We start from the raw sequence: 16,448 nt of genomic DNA, 5'->3' as shown, positions 1-16,448 counted from the left end.
TGTTTGTGTACATACAATTTGCGCGCTGAAGCAAACAAATTTTACATCATAACAATCCACATGCTAGATTGTTAGTACAACCCAATAATCCACTCCCTCTCCTTTCTTTAGATTGTAAGAAATTAATCTACGAGCGGCGGCGTAGTCCCACGTGCGCCAAGAGTGCGAGCATGGCGTAATGCAGCAGGGTTACAAGTTCGGCGACCTTCTCGCTGGCGTGCTGCTGAATAATTTCGATCTCTGAATATTGCCAGCTGAACTCCACCACCACCACCGCAAAGACCAACAAAAACCAACACGCGAGCCAGCAGGCGACGCTTCCAGTGCCCGGCGGCGCCCTCCTCCGCCTCCGGCGTCATTGCAGCTGGATCCGACTGCTTCATCTTCTTCGCCTCTGCCACCAGGGCCTCGGTAGCGCTAGCGTCCTGCGCGGGACGGTTCCTGTGCCGCAGTTCATGCGCATGCGCAAGCGACGACTCCCCGTGATCCATTGGCCCCGGCCGCCTCTCTCCTTCCTTGACCAGCCTCAGCTCAGAAATCACCCGGACCACTCATTGAAACGGCTGAGTGAGAGAGCGGGAGCCGGCGAGGGAGACGTTAGCTGCCTTGAGTTAAAATGATACACTGAACTGAAAACCACCGGCACCCAGCTCACTGTCAGCCCGGTGGCTTCTTTGTTATGACAGAGAAGCTCAGCTGCGCCAGCCCGCTCTTACAGTTAAGCTGAAGCTGAAACCAACTCACCTCTCCCGAGCTCTCTCACAGGAACTGGTTCCAGCAGATCACGGGCCGAAAACCTGGAACAGCCGAGAGCTTTGAGTTTGTTTTTTTTAAGGAAAAAGAGCTTAATCTGGTTTGTTCATGTGGTGCATGTGGACAGAGTTTTGGACACGTATTATCAGGAGAAGATAAATGGACTTATTAAACTGCGTAGGATGTTTGATTTGTAGCGGTTAGAAAGGTTTCATTGTCGAGTAAAGTGGCCAAGCGGTTTTTGAACTGATCCAAGGATGCCATTTAGATCCCCAAACTATTAATTTAAAACTTTAAAACTCCTACCTGGCATGTCACTCAATGTTCTAATCTTCTGGATTTGTGTTAATTTGTCTGCATTGCATCTATAGAATGTTGGTCCACGTGGGCGTTGCTTGATTCATCAGAATAGAAAATTACACAGTGATTAGTAAAATTTGGACCTCACGTGACTGTCTTAGCAATTTTAGCGATATGATGAAATTACAAATTAATAGTTTAAATAACCTCCTAAATTTGCATCTAAATTGCCAACCACAAAGTATTATAAAAATAATTTAATCTAACCACTTAGATTTGCATCTAATTACCCACCCACGCATACCATTATTAAAAATAACATGAGGTAATTCTAAATAAATCCAAAATACTTTTATTAAAAATATACCTGAGGGTACACCAATATATTGTAAGGAAAGTGGACCTAGGCCACAATAATTTTGATGATTAATGATAACATGGTTATTGTAACTAATGTGTCTGTAAGATGTACCTTTGTAGGTGTTTTATAGGTCCCAAGAATGAATTATAAAACCATCGAAATGAAACAAAACGAAAACACTTGGAAAAATTCTATGCCATCTAAATGATAGTAAAAATTCAGAGATGGAACAAATGATGGTAATAAAACTGGGATAAAGACACGTGAAGACTTGAAGAAAATCCTGCTGGAAATGTGCACCAAAACATTCCGCCAATTCATACTGTGACCATTGGCAAAGGCACCGAACTAGTCGATGACAAGAGGAACAACAGCAGGACTAAGGACCTGCACAGTGTACACCGACCCATTCGGTGTGAATAGTGAGCTTCACCAAATCAGTCGATGAGGATTGGTTCGACTCGCGATCGGCTTTGGAGGTTTTGAAGTTTATTTGTGGCCTCACCAATTTATACGATGGGCATAGTGACCAGAGCAGCGAATCGGTTGGTGAACGAAGGCATGTGAAGACTGCAGCTCAGGGGTCACTGACGCATTCGGTGATGCCCTTCACATGTCACCAAATCAATCGGTGATACATGTGGGGCCTGAGCGACAATGGCTCAAGGACTACCTAAAAGCAGACCACTGACCCATTCGGTGGTGCAAAGCTGGGAGCACCGAATCAGTCGGTGATTCCGTGACTATCGGTGATTCCGTGACTATTGGAGCAACGGCTAATTTTTGGGATTGAGCCTATAAATACCCCATTGCCTGATCATTTTATAGGTGTTAGAGCTTGGAGAAGCTATAGGCTTGGTTCTCACATATGCACAAGCACTCTATCCACCAAAGTGCTAAAGAGAATATTAAGGTAATTAGCATAAGGCTTAGGTCTTAATTAGTGCTAGTTAGGTCTATTACCGTATTGCTTTAGAATTTAGCCTAGAGTTAGGCGAGGTTTGCACACCTTCTTGTTATTGGTGTTTGCGCGCACCAAGAGTTGTAAATCCGTGGCTTGCAAATTTTGCGAGACCTCCAACCGCATTTGTGGAGTGGCCGCTGGTGCATGTGAAAGGGAGGAGAGGTTCTTAACGTTTTGCCGAAGCTCTACCAAGTGATAGCCAGGAGCATCCAAGAGAGGCTAGGAGGGGACCCACTTGTGTGTGGGGAAGGTCCCGTCGGCTATCCTACGAAGTTATTTGATCGGGGAGCTTATGACCTTGCGCGGGGCATTCCCTTTGAGAGGGGCTCTAACAACGAGGACTAGTGGAAAGCTTTGCTTTCCGATGCCTCGGTAAAAATCATCATGTCGCCATGCCAGGAGTTTGCCTTTTTTTTTACCTCATTTATGTTTCATGATTCATATTGCACTTTACCTTCCGCATTTACCTTTCCTAGAATTGCCATGTGTAGTTTATAGGATTGGAATATAGGGTGCAAAAACTCTTTTGCGGTAGAGATAACAACACATAGAAAAACCTAGTATACATCTAGATAGAATTGAAATAGGTTTTTATACGTTTCTTGGAGCCTTGGTTTTCTAGAACACTCAATCCCCTCTCTCTTAGGGTGTCACGGTCCCTTTATATATAATTCTAAATTATCTATTTCTTACATTGTTGGTATAGAAAATAATAAGTAAGGTATATACTCATAATGTGTGTCACCATTTATAAATATACAGAGGAATGATGATAATATAGATTTCCACATTAAAAATGTAGCTCAAACTTAGGGTCAATTAAATACATTCAAGCACATATCTACGATTTAAATTGAAAAAATATGGATAAAAAATTACTAACTAAAAAAATATTGTTGATGCATTGGTGTACTGTACATGATATGTGTAGGTTTATTTGTCTAAAATGTCTAATTAATGTAGTTTATTGTTATTGTTCTTCATAAATGAGCTATATTTTGTATTTTGTAGATGGATCGTTTAGCTCGTACGTTTCATGGTGGGACTGTGAAAGAGAATGGGGAGGTTGAGAATATGAATGAGGTAGTGGAATTGTACGATGCTCGTCCAAGTTTTAAAGATTTAGTGACCGTGCAATGAGAAAGTATGGATGCGGAGTGGATGAAATGATATTAAGAGGCCGTTTTGATTGCGGGAAAGCTAGACCTCATTATGTTCTTACGAACTTAGCATCCGAATCTAATTGGAAGCCGTATAAAGAGGTAGTTGAGCATGCAAATGTTCCTGCACACATCCGATCAAGACTCCAGATTGCCAACAGCAAGGATTCTCTTATCCATTGTATGTCGCGGACTTCGTTACCTGGAAGAACCACATGGTGCGTCGGCTGATCGCTAGACGCGGCGTCCCGCACAGACGCTGCCATGGCATGGCACTCCGTGATGATCTGCTTGCCGGCGTCGAGTCTCGTCTTTGGCCCAGAACCCCGGGCCCACCAGGAACGCCAGCATCGGCGGCGCGGTCACCAGGCTCTCGGCGCTAGGCAAGCCAAGTACTAGATCAATCGTCCGAACTGTCCACCAGTGTGGAACCATGATAGACCGAGCAATTCACTGTGTGTAAATGTTCTTAAGATATCGATGTGTAGTAATAGTAATAGGAGTTTTACATCATATAATGCACAAATGGCACCCGTACCAATAATCAGCACTCAAAATTGACAGCCGATTCTCGCGAACGTTCAAGAACCACAACAAGCGCTAGCACGGCGCCCGGCCACCCACAATCTACGAGCGGCCGGACAAGATTGACCGGACGGAGTCGACCGCCCATCCCGCGGCGTCCCTCACGAACGCGACCATCGCCTCGGACTCGGCGATCACCTGCTTGTCGGCTCCGGGCCTGGTGATCGGCGGGAAGAAGAGCCAGAACCCTGTCACGGCCACGAACGCCAGCGTCAGCGGCGTCGCCAGCGCGCGCGGCGGGCGCAGCCACCGCTCGTGCGCCGCCCACCACCACTCCGCCACCACGCCCGCCCCGTGCAGCGCGAAGAACACGGTCGCCTCCCCCGTGGGCGGCCGCAGCGTGATGTACGAGAACATGGCCTCGTGCATCAGCCCGGACACGGCGAACGCCGCGAGCACCCCCGCGGCGGCGGCGCCGAGGCGCGCGCGCACGGGGCGGAACACGACCTGCCGGAGCAGCGCGGACACGGAGAGGTTCCACCGCCGGCCCCAGAAGTCCCGTAGCGAGGACGAGAGGTAGGGCCGGTCGAACTGCGGCTCCAGGTCGAGTCCCAGCAGCGCGCGCGCCGCCGCCGCGGACGCCGCCAGGACGAGCTCCAGCGCGAGATACATGTGCACCGAGTAGAGCGCGAGCAGGACGTACCCGTTGATCCGCTCCTCGTACCGGTACAGCGACACGACGGCCGTGAGCAGCGCCGCCATGGCGGCAGACTCGACGAGCCCGAGGCCCGGCCTCGCGGCGGCGGACTTCTTGGGATCCCGCAGCGTGACGGGGAACGTGGCGATGGCGACGAAGGCGGGCAGCGGGAGCGACGGGTGGAGCGGGCCCTGGCCGGATGCGAGGAGCAGGAGCCTGAACTCCGCGACCCAGGCGAGGAAGAAGGCGGAGATGGCGCGCAGGTGGAGCGCGCGGAAGGCGAGCGGGGGGAAAGGGAGCACGGCGAGCACGGGGAGGAGCGCGGCGAGGCGGGGCAGGCCCGGGCGGAAACGGCGCGCGGCGTAGCGGGCGTAGCACATGCACGCGGTCACCGCGGCCACGACGGCGGCGAGGCTGCCCAGGTCGCCGCCGGCGGCCATCTTCGTCGGGTTCACGGTCAACTGCTGCGAGCAAGTGTGGCGACCGGTGGGCTGCCGTGTAGGAGCCGCGCGGGTCCCGGGGTCGATCCAGGACCTGGTGCGCGCGCTCGAGATCTGTGGGGGAATCTATAAAAGACTAGATCTGTGGTTTGTGCCGCGCCGTGCGGCTGCGCCAGCGCCATTCGAAATGGTCCCTAATCACCAGCTCCTGGTAGCACTAATCTTCAACCAATCAACCGTCCATCAAGAACTTGATCCTGCAGGAAGATGCCAGGATGGGCCATTTTATATTTCAACCTGTCGGAGTCCGGTGTCAATTTTGGAACCCCACCTTGAGCCACCAGCCATGCTTCTTTATTTGATTCCCAATACGCAAATTGACTCGTAAAATTAGAAATCAACATAGAGTTGGTGATTCAGAGCTCTTTGACCGATCATAAATATAAGTCCATGAAGGTTTTGTTTTAAGTCAAATATTTTTTTTTGAAATATGACTATCAATATCTACAAGAATTATATATTATCTTAAGTCAATAGAGCTATATGTGTCTTTTAAAGCTTGTTTTAGATATTGTCGATCAAATTTAAACAAGTTTGGCATACGGCAAACCTAGGTGAGCTTATATTCTTATCGAAGAAAGTAAAATATTCTCAACGAACATCCTTAATTTTAAGGAAAAAGATTACGTTTCACAATAAAGAGTTTCCCAGGCATATGAGGAAACATCTAACTCCTGCTGATCGATATCATCAGTCTACTTCTTTTTTTTATGATGAAAAAATAACATCAGTGTACTTAACCGTGACCTTTTGCAATTCATGTGTTATTCCAAGTTTCCAACACGTCCATGTCCACGTACTGATACAAACACAAATCACAGCGCAGTACTTTCAGTCGTCCCTGGTGATACAATTCAGCACGGCCGTCACACATGGCTTTCTTCACCCGTAGCAGCGGATGGGGTCGCCGCATCCCTTCTTGGCGGACTGGCCGCCCTTCTCCAGGTACTGCTGGTGGTAGTCCTCGGCCGGGTAGAACCGGCGCGCTGGCAGGATCTCGGTGACGATGGTGTCCTTCCACTCCTTCTGCTTCTCCGCCAGCGACTCCCGCGCCAGCTTCTCCTGCTCCGCCGTGTAGTAGTAGATGCCCGACCTGTACTGCGTCCCGACGTCGTTGCCCTGACGGATCGATGAACGCAGACAATTAAACAGTCAGGAGACGTCGTCTTACTGGGATGCGCCAATCTAAGCACAGCACACTACATCATCATGCATGCGTCGCAATCTCCTCGTCAGAAGATGTGGGTGGGCAGCAGTAAGTTCCGTTTATGGACTCGATCAAACAACAACATTGCCCATTGCTATTCAGGCTTTATGATGCTTGCTACATGATATCGATAGATACTGACTTTGTAAGATTTGTCGACCTACACTAGTTAGGATCGATGTTTACCAATTTTACCGGCAGTAAGAGTAGTAAATAGCTAAGGTGGTATTTGATCCAAAGTTCATGGACTAAAATTTAGCCCCTAAAATTTAGTTCTGCTGGGGTGTTTGGATCTATGAACTAAAATGAACTAAAATCCATAAATACTGTTGAACAAAGACAATTTTATCCTCCTTCCCTACCCCTCCTCTCCACCGCATCCTCTCCCCCGCATCCGCCGCCTCCTCCCCTCATCTCCCTAGATTCCGCTGCCACCTCCTCTCCTCTCCCCCGATTCCGCCGCCGCCTCCCCTCCTCTCCCCGCCGCCACCTCCCCTCCTCTCCCCCGCATCTGCCGCCGCCTCCCCTCCTCTCCCTGCATCCAACTGCTCCAGCGCCCGCGCCCGCGGAGGCAAGGGTCGGCGGAGGCGACGGGGTGTCCCCCTTCTTCCCGTTCTTCGGCGGCGCTTGTGTGGCGGCTGGGTCGGGCGGAGGAGGCGGGGCGGTCGAAGGCGGGGGGCTGAGCGGAGGCGGCGACGCCGGCCGGAGGCGGGGGCCCGGGCGAAGGCGGCACCACCACCTGCAGAAGCAGCAGCAGCATCGGCGGCGCCGCCGGTGGTGGAGCTCGGCCGCCTCCGCCGCGCTCCTCCTCTTCGTGTGTCTGGAGGAAGGGAACAGGGAGACCGCGGTGGAAGCCGGCGCGGCGTCGGCAGCCGTGGAGGCGGTGGCGGCGTCCGGGCCGGTGGGGCCCACAGCGGAGCGCGCGTTGGCCGCGCTGGAGCTCCTGTGCACGGCCCCCAGCGGCGCCGTGGCGGTGCAGAGGGAGGCACTCGCGGCGCCGGTCCTGGCGCATGCGGTGGAAGGGATGTCCGACCGCGGGCGGGAGTGCGGGGCAGGAGAGAGGAAGGGGGGCAGGTGTGGAAATTGGTGAGGAGCACTTTTAGCCCCTTTTAGGGCCTCTTTGGGGGCTAAAATTTAGGAGCTAAAGTTTAGCTATTCTACACTTTTAGCCCACCTGTTTGGATCCCAAGAGCTAAATTTTGAACTAAATTCAACCGGTTAGGATGTCACTAGCCACGTGGAGCAATATTGAGACAGAGATTCCCTGCTGTGCCTAACGGTACTGAAAAAGCAACTTGGCGCATTGTAAGCGGCAGAATTGAAGAGGTCATAAATAAAAATAAAATAAATCCGTTCCAGGTTCAATGAACCTTGCAGCAAGTTGCAGCCGGCGACGGGATCGGCTCGGCCCGGCTCGGCCGGCGCCGGCGCCGGCGCCGGAGATGAAGAAAAGCACGCACCTGTCTGTTGCGGGTGGTGGGGTTGTGCTTGGCCCAGAAGACGTCGAGGAGGACGGCGTAGGGGCAGGCGCCGGGGTCGTAGTGCACGCGCACCACCTCGGCGTGCCCCGTGCCGCCGCCGCAGACGTCGCGGTAGGTGGGCGCGTGGCGGTGGCCCTGCGAGAAGCCCACTTCCGTGCGCGCCACGCCGGGGAGGCGCTGGTACACCAGCTCCACGCTCCAGAAGCACCCCGCCGCGAACTGCGCCAGCGCCAGGCCCTCGCCGGCGGGGGCGTCCGCGTCCGGCGCCAGGGCCGGGCTCGCCGCGCCGTCGGTGGTGGTGGACATGGAGGCGCCCGTGGTGGGCGATTGGCTCCGGGTGTTGGTGTGGGGTGGACGATGACTTTGTCAAGGCTTTGGCGGTGGAGATGGATTGGATCGCTTCCTCCTGTGATGGCTTTATAGCCGGTTGTGATTATGTTGTTTTCCTCCCTTTTTTGTTTTTGTAATTTATTTTATGAGGGCCCCCAGCCGGGTGTCAGCTGTGACGTTTGGCCGCTTGCTGGCAGACAAGAATCACAAGATCAAGTGGTCGGATCTGAGGTTAAATTGTGGCCCATGGCGTGTGCTTGAAATGATGGAAACTCTTGTCCATTCGTGCCGCCCGGCTCGGTCTGGCACGGGCCCGATAAGGCACGGCCATTTTCGTGTCGGGTCTAGTCTGGCACTAGCCATCGTGGTACCGTGCTGGTCCACGAGCTGCACCGATGGTTCAAGCAGGAGCTCGCAATGTCTTTTTCGTACCGGGTCGGTCTGCAGAGCACGACCAATTTCACGTGCCGTGCCAGCCCACAACCTGTGGATGCAAAAAAAACCTTCACCAACTTCAAATTCAACACTGAACTTAGATATAAAGATCAATTCAACAATCAGTTCATCATACAACACACATTTACAAAAATCAAAGTTCATCACACATTCACATTTCACACAGAATGACATAATTATATAGATAAAGCTGTTACTAGTTCAGCACTTGATCTATGTGATCAAGTGTTGGCTGCCTCATTAAAAATCTTCCTACGTAAAAACTCACACCTCGTGAGAAAACCGTAGGAAGGAAAAAAGAGTACAACCAGCTTAGAAAAGTTCAATGGTTCAAGTTCAACATTACATCACATGATCATAAAGGCACAAACAGTAGTCTTCCAAACTCCACAGGCCACACTCCATGACTCTAGCTTGCTCTTGATCAATTGGCATTGGCAGGGGTAGGCCTAGCAAGTAGGAACAAAACATTAATCATGTTAGTATGTTACTCTAGTAGAAAGAATCAATGAATCATGATAGCCAATAGAAGAACAAAACTAAACATGTACACACTTACTGTTTTCCACTAGCTTGCTCTGGGTAGGGGGCTGCTAAATATTTCTTCCAGTTCATTGATCTCCTTCTCAACATCATGATGTGCCCTTGCATTTTCCAACTCCCAATCCTTGATGCAGGTCAACATCTCCACCGTCTCCAGCAACAACCACCGGCGCCGCTCCTCGATCACCCTGCCAGTAAGACTAAAGCAAGATTTCGAAGAAACAGTGGAAACTAGAACAAACATCACATCTTTAGCTAGTATGGACAGAATAGGATCTGATAGCTTGTGCTCATGCCACCAACTAAGTATGTTGAAGTCATCCTCATAGCAAGTGACAGTGTCACTGTACAAGTAGGCTGACAACTCAGAAATAACAGATATAGGAGGTGTAGATGCAAGAACAAGAGAACCACCTGAACCAGATGGAGCACCGAAGATCTTACCCCATGCAGTTTTTTTCTTATCAGTAATTCCTGCAGTTTGAGAGGGTCTCTGCAACCTAACTGCACCAAACTTGTTTCCATAACAACTTATATAATTCAGTTCGTACCTCACTGAAATAAGAAGTGGAATCAACATCAATTGTCTAAGAAAAAAGTTGAAGAACATTATGAAAACCTCTCATCTTGGCTCTAGGATCCAAAATAAATGCAAAGGAATACAACAGAGGTATGTTCTGCCAAGACTTGAGGAACTTGAGCTTCATGGGAACAGCAATGTTTCTGAGCAATGGCTCAGTCTCTTGGCCATGCAAATGAACAACAATCTCAATAATATGATGCAACATCAAAGAACTTGTTGGATAGTAAACACCAAAAAAAGCAACAGTCGAATGTTTTTAAGGAACCACAAAATTTTCTCAGCAACTGTCCAATGGCCATCACTCAATAGTGTCTGGCCATTGTGCAAACCATAATGAGCTGAAATAAAGATAGAAAAGGTGCTCTTATACGGTAGTAGATGTTTGAGCATGGGATACGTAGAATTGCATCTCACATCCATATCCAAACCAAATTTACGAGGGCATACCCCCTTGACAATGCAAAAGTTATGAAAAGTAGCAATGTATTGGTTAGAAGAGTTCAAAAAAGATATTGCAGTCCTAAAAGCCTCAAGATAAGAATTGGTCCTTTTCAAACCAGACTTGACAATGAGGTTAATAATATGACATGCACAACGCTGATGCAAGAGACCACGCAGGATCTTTGTCATTCTTGTCAAGTAGTTCAGGGTCTGGACCAACATAACCAACAAATTTGGGAATGAGTGTGGCTATGGCAGAAGTGTTAGAAGAAGCATTATCAAGAGTGACAAAATCTTATCCTTCAAACCAAATTTAGAAACCATACATTCAGCAATGTTAATATCAGAATGTGAGCAATCAATTAGCGTAAGAGCAATGACTCTCTTCTCTAATTTCCAATCAGCAGAAACAAAATGTGCAACAACACTAAGATAGTCTTCCTTAGCATTGCAAGACCAAATATTAAAAGTAAGACATATAAAAGAAATAGAAGACTTCAAACATTCAATTAGAGAAGCACGACGCTAAGCAAAGTACTTGGTAAAACCTCTAGTAGTGGTTTGCCTAAAAACTTTATCAAAATGAGGATTGTGAGCACGCTGAATGTACTCCTCAAATGCCTCTGTCTCACCAAAGCGAAAAGGTAGATCAAGTCTAGCAATTAAACGACACAACTCCTTACGAGAAACATTAGGTTCATATTCCCAAGTATGGACAGAAAAATCAGAATTGAACTGAAGTCGAGACTGAACTAGAGCAGAATGATTTTGTTTAGCCAATCACATCTTTTGGTGCTGGAGAAAATGCCCAGAACCAGCACAAGAACGTCCAGTGAGAATTGAAGAACAGTGAATGCACTTGGCAGCATATCTCACCTTCTTACCGTTGGCGCCTCCTAAAACAACTCCTCGAAGCCGTTCCATGCAGCAAATCTCTGCTTGGTAACCTTGCGGATGCTGGTGCCCGTTGAGGTAGTCGGCATCGAAGATGGGGTAGAAGCTGGCGTCGGAGTCGCAGATCCACCTCCGGCAGCATCACCAGTAGAAGCATCAGCATCCACATTGATAGGAGCAGCAGAGCTACCGAAGATTGCTACAGCTCCGGTAGCCAGGTCGTCCTCATCGTTGCCTGGCAGCCCACAAGCCATGAGGTTGTTGTTGATGGTGTAGTTCTCATCCATCATGACGACCTCGTGCGGCAGGCGACAGCCCTCCGGCATTGACCTTGTCGCCTCGGCAGCTCTGTCCCTCAACGGCGCGCGGCCCCCCACCGGAGACATGCAAGAAGAAGAAGGAAGGAGAGGATCAGAACTCATACATCCTAGATCTACAACTATGAGAACAACATCAGTATTTAGGATCAAGATCTAGGGTTAGGGTTACGGGTTACCTATGCAGCCGGAGCCCAAAGCCGGAGAGGACGACGGGACGAGATGCCGAGAGGGGAGACTGCAAGAGGATGAAGGCCAACAGTGGCGACAGAGACCTCCACCACTTCGTGGCGCGAAGGACGAGATAGGAGAGCAAGACCGGTAGTAGTAGTAGGAGGAGCCGAGGAGGAGAGGAGGACCCGAAGATCTCATCATCACCGGAGATGAGAGGGAGAGAGGCGAGAGCAAGAGCGGCGGGTGAGCGGTGGTGGCGGAAGAGCTGAAGCCGAGAACGAGGGAGGTAAGGGAGGGCGGCCGCCGAGAGGAGACTGGGAGGCTAGGGTTTGTGGGGGGAGGCTGCCGGGGGGAGTTATATATGACTCTCCCGGGACATCGGGCTGAGCTGGTGCCGACCATTGGCTTATACGGGCGAGCTACAGGCCGACCGTTGGTATGCAGGCTGGGTCGTGCCGCCCGTCGTGTCGAGGTTTCGGCCCACGCCTGGCACAAGCCACCGAGCCGCCCCAGCCTGAGTTTGAAGGTTACGGGCCGGGTCAAGCTAGGGTCGGGCAAAAAAAGAGCTCCATTCCAGGCTGCCGAGCTGCGGGTTGCATCACCAACTATAACTCCACTAGAAATATTGTAGCAAAAACATGTGTAAGTTGACCGCATCTTCTATGTCCGAGAGGTCACATCTCTTACGTCTAAACTGCATAAGCGATAGCCCACATCTTTTTCTGGCCCACAAGACAGCACAGTGTCGCACGTGCGGTGCTTTGGGCCCACAGGTCCAGTATGGTTACCGTTTTGTGGAACACCCACACGGGCTACATCACACAATCGGCCTCATTTTGTCTCGCCATGAAGATCTAGGCAAATAAAAGCGTTCTGCATTAAACTCAAAGTTTCCACGCAACAAAATTAAGCCCCAGCACGCATCAGATGTTGGCATCACGGAGGGAGGACCGGAGGAGGTCTAGACATGTGTTCCCTGATCATGTAGTGCTAGCCTGCAAGGTGGAGACAGATTTGAAGCGTCCAAAACTCTTGGATTTGGCTATGTTTTTCTGACCTTATGGATTATGAATTGTGTGCAGCACATGTTTTCTAAGATCATAAACGGTATTGAAATTTTAAAAACTCTCAACATCAACATTGCTTAGATAACATTTTCTAATCAATTTTCACACTTTATAGTATTTATTTCTTCCATATGAACCACTGTACTGAAGCTATATAAAAAAATCAAATTATTTACCATCCATGTGCTAAAAGAATAGGGGTTGTATTACATGAACCTGATTGAGCTCATGCTCTACATACATGAAATATTTTTTTTATAATAGAAAAAATTGTAAAAGAAATGGTCAAGGTTCATGGCCTCTAAATTGTGATAGTATGTATGAGCCAAATAAAATGGTAGCAAACATTACAACTCAAACCACATTAAAGAAAACTATCCCAATGCATATAATCAAAAGCACACATGTACGAGGTCAGAAAAAAATTATGGCTATCCACTTAATCGAAATGTGATGTGTACACCATGTTACAAATTTGCCTTTTGAAGTGCTTAAGAGTTAAACCTATATATGTAGTTTTCATCAACTTCTAATAATGTTTCAAGGGCACAATCACCTTTAGTCGTACATCAATCCGGCCTTGTCCCAAAACCCCAAATAGATGATGAGGTGGACTCCTTTAAATTCATGATAGGGGCGTTCTTTGTCCCTTCCTTAGAAACATCCAAAAATGAAAGGAATAAAGACAACATGGTGCAATTTGATGCATCCACACGTACACGTGAGGCACAACAATACCCGACCTTTGGCTACATGCTTAGCATGTGTTCTTGGCATTTTTTGAAATTGAAGCATATACAGAGAAGCAACAAAAATTATTTATTTAAGGACGAAGGAAGTACCGCACAATATCCAAGTAATATATATATATATATATATATATATATATATATATATATATATATTGTTCATTTGATTCTTGACAAGAAATCAATGCAATCTAGCGCTCGATCTTGGAACAGCGAACAAAGATGAGATCGTACGCTACTAGTAGCATCTAGCTTTATTTGTGGACGCTACTACGTCGTGTAGCTACTAGCTGATCGAGCCAATCGAGCTAGTTGCCCTCCTCCTTGCTGCTCCATGGCGTGCACTTGGGCCCAGGATAGCCGAGGAATCGGTCGAGGCAGCGGTAGCGGCGCGGGTCCTTCTCCACCTCCGAGCAATCCTTGCAGTGGCTGGAGCACTTGTCCACCTTGTCGGCGCACCAGCAGGTGGGGACGTACGCCCTGGTGCAGACGGCGAAGTCGCAGCAATCCCACGGCCTCGGCGTGCACACCGGCGGCTGGACGATGCTCGTGACCCAGTCGCGGCAGACGTAGCCGTCGCCGGCGAGCGCCTCCTCGCACTTCTTGCAGTTGGCGGAGCACTCGCCCAGGACGTCGTTGCACTGCCACCTCGGCGGCCGGAACGACGGGTCCCGCTCGATGAAGTCGCAGCACTCCCACGGCGAGTCATCACCACGGACGCCGGTGGGGAGACGAATAATCGTGTCGGTGTCGGAGTGCGTGGCGGCGGCGAGGCCGACGTGAAGAGCGACGACGAGCATCGTCGCAAGGACAACCGCCGGAGTAGTAGTGCCCATGGCACCGCTGCTCTTCATCTCTCTGCGTTGGTTTGAGTTGAGTGCTATGCTAGCTACAGTGTGCCTGCCTTGGTCGTTGCTGATTCGCAGGCGCGCGGGTATTATTTGTAGACCCGTTCAGCCAATCACAACGCGACGCGTGGTCCTGCGGATATGAACGGGCTGATATGGATGCGTGGTCGGTCTCTTCAACACTATCCTTTGAGACAGTGGCAGGTGTGGTCAGCGGTCAGTCCTTGTTGTGCTCCATGCATCCATTAGATGCACGTTAGTATAATGAGCACCGCGAGCATGTGTCACACCTCATATAACATGAGACAACATAGTTCTAGATACTGCTGCTCCCGTTCCAAATTATTATATATATACATATATATATATATGATTTAGCTTTTCATCAATTTTTATTGAAAAATATGTTAACATTTACTATATCAAATAAATGTATTATAAAAATGTATTCCATCCTCTGTCTAGTGAAACTGATTTGATATTGTAGATATTTATATAGTTTTCTTATAAACTTAGTCAAACGTAAAGAATTTTGACGTAGAACAAAACTAAATTTAATTATATTTAACACTGAAGGAGTAGATATTTAGCACGTTTTTTTACTCCTCCCATGTAGGTACAGTTGTAGCATTTGTTTACGCGCATGCGTATGCACACCAATACTATACAGGCACACTTCCTCACACAACGCTGCACATGCACAACCAGAATTAGAGCTGCAACTCGGACCAGAAGACCATATCTCTGGAGAGATCACTAGAGTCATCCAAGCCTCCTCTCCCGTAGATGATAGGCACGCCGCAATTAGTTTGTGGCTCTATAAATGCATAGAGAGGCTGCACTGAAATTATTTTTGGGGCTGACGATTGGTAGGCAGCTCGCTATATTTATTTTCAAGTTGACAAGTTCATGTGGCACAACATTGCCCTACCACGTGTTCAGTTCTTCGGATGGTTGCTCACAAACGACCATATGCAAAGCAGGGCTAACCTCCAAGTGAGAATGACGCGGCCTCTGAAATTTGCGGCTTTGGCATAGAGATCGTGGGGTACTTGATTCCTAGTCACACTTTGACACACCTAACCTTAGGCAAGTTTAACCAAATTAGCAAGTGTTTAGTTGGAGAACTTATCTTTGGCAAGATTCTTTGGACTTCACTTGTCATAAAGACAAAAAATGTGGCAAGATTTCCTTTGCCATGGCAAAGTATGCTTCAAATTTTTTTATCATACTTTCTATGGCTTGCCACACCTGCTAAAAGTTAGGTGTGGCAAATGGTGAACCAAACATCCCCATGCCCTGTATCATGTTCGAGTGTCCCTTCGCGCGCTCCTTCTGCTCAGCTGTGGGATTCGCCTTGCCTCGACACCACCAGGTGAGCGAGCTGCACACGACGCCGAGACCGGCCGGCGTCCCTGAAATAATCCACTAAGAGGGATTCATTTTACCCTGTTGTTAGCAACTCTCTGGAAGCGACGCAACGGAGTTGCGTTCCGAGACGAAGCACTCACCCTGCGCCAGACACTGATCGCCTGCAAGGAAGAGGCACGGCTGTGGGGCTGCCGGATGCCGAGAGCCTCGCGAAGCGTCTCCCAAGCTTGGTGCTCCTTGTTTGCTAACGCAATGTAAAACCAAACACCGCTAATGTAAAAATTTTCTTTATCACCTGGGCCGGTTGGGGCCAACGATAAATGAATCAGGTGGGGGCATTCTCTCCCCCTCCGTTGCCCATAAAAAAAAATCTTGGAAACCAAACTGTATTAGAAAAAACCTAGCCCAATGCATATAATCAAGAGGCACACATATACCGTGTTTGGTTTGCCAGTCTGGCCGGTGCGAAACCACCCGAGCCTAAATCCGAATCTAGTCCTCGCGTTTGGTTAGCGTCACCTCCTCAACCGGTCCGGCACCTGGCCATCCATCCACCAATGTAAACCTGCATGACTTGCTCAGGTCAGTCTCAGTTTCACGAGTACTGTTACTTGAGACGTTAATTTTTCAGTGAAATGAAACTGTCACTCTCAGTGCATGTTTCACTGCACAATTTCATGTCTATTTCATAGACATGGTGCAACATTTAAATTTCGCACTGTGTTGT

General features: G+C 49.0%; 3 protein-coding genes across 3 annotated transcripts; all 3 read right to left on the bottom strand.

The window, feature by feature from the left end:
- Positions 1-3,992: 3,992 nt before the first annotated feature.
- On the bottom strand, positions 3,993-5,855 carry LOC117865386 (probable long-chain-alcohol O-fatty-acyltransferase 5). Its single transcript, XM_034749577.2, has one exon. The coding sequence runs from the start codon at positions 5,198-5,200 to the stop codon at positions 4,166-4,168; it is 1,035 nt and encodes a 344-aa protein (XP_034605468.1). The 5' UTR covers positions 5,201-5,855; the 3' UTR covers positions 3,993-4,165.
- A 138-nt stretch (positions 5,856-5,993) lies between these two features.
- Positions 5,994-8,346, bottom strand: LOC117865387 (peptide methionine sulfoxide reductase A2-1). The gene is made up of 2 exons (XM_034749578.2): positions 7,928-8,346; positions 5,994-6,379 (listed from the first exon to the last, which is right to left on the bottom strand). Exons 1-2 carry the CDS (start codon positions 8,252-8,254, stop codon positions 6,143-6,145), a joined length of 564 nt encoding a protein of 187 aa, XP_034605469.1. The 5' UTR covers positions 8,255-8,346; the 3' UTR covers positions 5,994-6,142.
- A 5,203-nt stretch (positions 8,347-13,549) lies between these two features.
- LOC117863035 (Bowman-Birk type trypsin inhibitor) lies at positions 13,550-14,432 on the bottom strand. Its single transcript, XM_034746610.2, has one exon. It carries the CDS (start codon positions 14,354-14,356, stop codon positions 13,811-13,813), a length of 546 nt encoding a protein of 181 aa, XP_034602501.1. The 5' UTR covers positions 14,357-14,432; the 3' UTR covers positions 13,550-13,810.
- Between the last annotated feature and the right edge of the window lie 2,016 nt (positions 14,433-16,448).

Source organism: Setaria viridis, chromosome 7, assembly GCF_005286985.2.
Source record: "Setaria viridis chromosome 7, Setaria_viridis_v4.0, whole genome shotgun sequence".
Lineage (NCBI taxonomy): Eukaryota > Viridiplantae > Streptophyta > Magnoliopsida > Poales > Poaceae > Setaria > Setaria viridis.
Note: the sequence above shows the minus strand (reverse complement) of the source record. Positions and strands in the feature narration are given on the sequence as shown.